Here is a 1,901-nt window from a genome sequence, read left to right as displayed (position 1 = left end):
GATCTATCCCGGGCATGTCGAAAGCTTTCCAGGCGAAGAGGTTGGAATTCTCTTGTAGGAGCTTTATCAGCTTCTGCTTCAAGTCTTCTTTCAAGTTGGCTCCTATATTGGTATTCTTTCCGTCCTCCTTCCCGACCTGCACCTCTTCAGTCTTTCCCCCAGGCTGTGGTCGTAATTCTTCTTTAGCTCGAATTTCCCCAAGCCCAATGGTATGAACTTCCCTGCCTTTACCTCTCAGGTTTATACTTTCATTGTATCATTTCTTTGCCAATTTTTGGTCTCCCCTGATGGTTGCAATTCCTTCTGGTGTTGGAAACTTCATGCACAGGTGGGGGGGGGGAGGGGGTGGATACTACTGCTCCACGACGATTTAAGGTTGTTCTGCCTATTAAGGTGTTATAGGCTAAGCCCACATCAACGACTTTGAAGTCGATGCTTAGAGTCTTGGATTTCATCCCCTTTCCAAAAGTTGTATGTAGGGGTATGAATCCTAGTGGTTTTATGGGCGTCTCCTCCAGCCCGTATAGGATATCGGGGTATGCTCTTAACTCCTTTTCATCCAATCTCAGCTTGTCGAATGTTGGTTTGAACAGGATATCGGCCGATCTCCCCTGATCTACCAGGGTTCTGTGTAAATGGGCATTGGCGAGGATCATGGTAATCACCACCGGATCATTGTGTCTGGGAACAATGCCCTGCCCATCTTCTTTGTCGAAAGAGATGGTTGGGAGGTCGGGCAATTCGCCCCCGACCTGGTAGACTTCGTTTAGGTACCTCTTGTGAGATGACTTTATGAGACCTCCTCCAGCAAACCCTCCTGAGATCATATGTATATGTCTTTTCGGGGTCTGTGGTGGCAGATCTCTTCGATCCTCCTCATCTCGGTTCCTCTTGCCATGACGATCCGATCTTTTCGTGAGATAGCTGTCAAGCCGACCTTCCCTGGCCAAATTTTCTATCACATTTTTTAGGTCGTAACAATCATTTGTTGAGTGCCCATATAGCTTATGGTACTCACAGTATTCGCTACAACTTCCCCCTTTCTTGTTCTTGATGGGCTGAGGGGGAGATAGCCTTTCAGTGTGACAAATTTCCCTATAGATGTCTACCAGGGAAACTCGTAGAGGGCTATAGGAGTGGTATCTCCTGGGCCTTTTGGTCCCGACCTCTTCTTTTTTCTTGGACTCCCTCTCCTTCTCCTTTGACGGGTGAGAGTGCCCAGGTCGCCAGCTTGGTTCTCGTACCCTGGCGTTTTCCTCCATGTTGATGTACTTCTGGGCTCTTTCTTGTACATCACTCAAAGAAGTTGGGTGCCTTTTCAAGATGGACTGAGAGAAGGGACCTTCTTGGAGTCCATTTACTAGGCCCATAATTATCGCCTCTGTGGGAAGATATTGAATTTCTAGGCACGCCTTGTTGAACTTTTCCATGTAGTCTCTCAGAGGTTCCCCAACCTCTTACTTTACTCCTAAGAGGCTAGGTGTAAAACCCGGTTAATTAATGGCTAATTAACTCATAAATTAAAATATATTCTAGAAAGTGAGAAATAAGGTTTTTATGGTTTAATGTGGTAGAGAAATTAAAAACAATAATTTTAACACCAATTTTAAAGAAATCGGCCCAAAATTGGGTCGAACGGGCCAAACCGGACCAACTGGACCCAAGTTAGGCCCAAGGGCCCAGCCAAGCTCTCATTAATGAGAGGGCTCAGCACTCTCTCTCTAGCAAGAACACACACACGCTGAAATTGGCAAAAGGGAAAGGGGAGAAGTTCTAAAACCCTTGTCCCAAATTCAATTGATCATAACTTTTGATCTGGAACTCCGATTGACGCACCGTTTGCGACCACGCGACCGCGATATCGAGCTCTACAAAACTCATACAATCAATCTTGAGGTAAA

At 46.0% G+C, this 1,901-nt stretch overlaps 1 protein-coding gene across 1 annotated transcript; it reads right to left on the bottom strand.

Annotated features, from left to right (window-relative positions):
- Positions 1-248: 248 nt before the first annotated feature.
- Positions 249-1,370, bottom strand: LOC107647571 (uncharacterized). The gene has a single exon (XM_016351638.2). It carries the CDS (start codon positions 1,368-1,370, stop codon positions 249-251), a length of 1,122 nt encoding a protein of 373 aa, XP_016207124.2.
- Between the last annotated feature and the right edge of the window lie 531 nt (positions 1,371-1,901).

Source organism: Arachis ipaensis, chromosome B6 (genome assembly GCF_059453495.1).
Source record: "Arachis ipaensis isolate K30076 ecotype BB chromosome B6, ASM5945349v1, whole genome shotgun sequence".
Taxonomy (NCBI): domain Eukaryota; kingdom Viridiplantae; phylum Streptophyta; class Magnoliopsida; order Fabales; family Fabaceae; genus Arachis; species Arachis ipaensis.
Note: the sequence above shows the minus strand (reverse complement) of the source record. Positions and strands in the feature narration are given on the sequence as shown.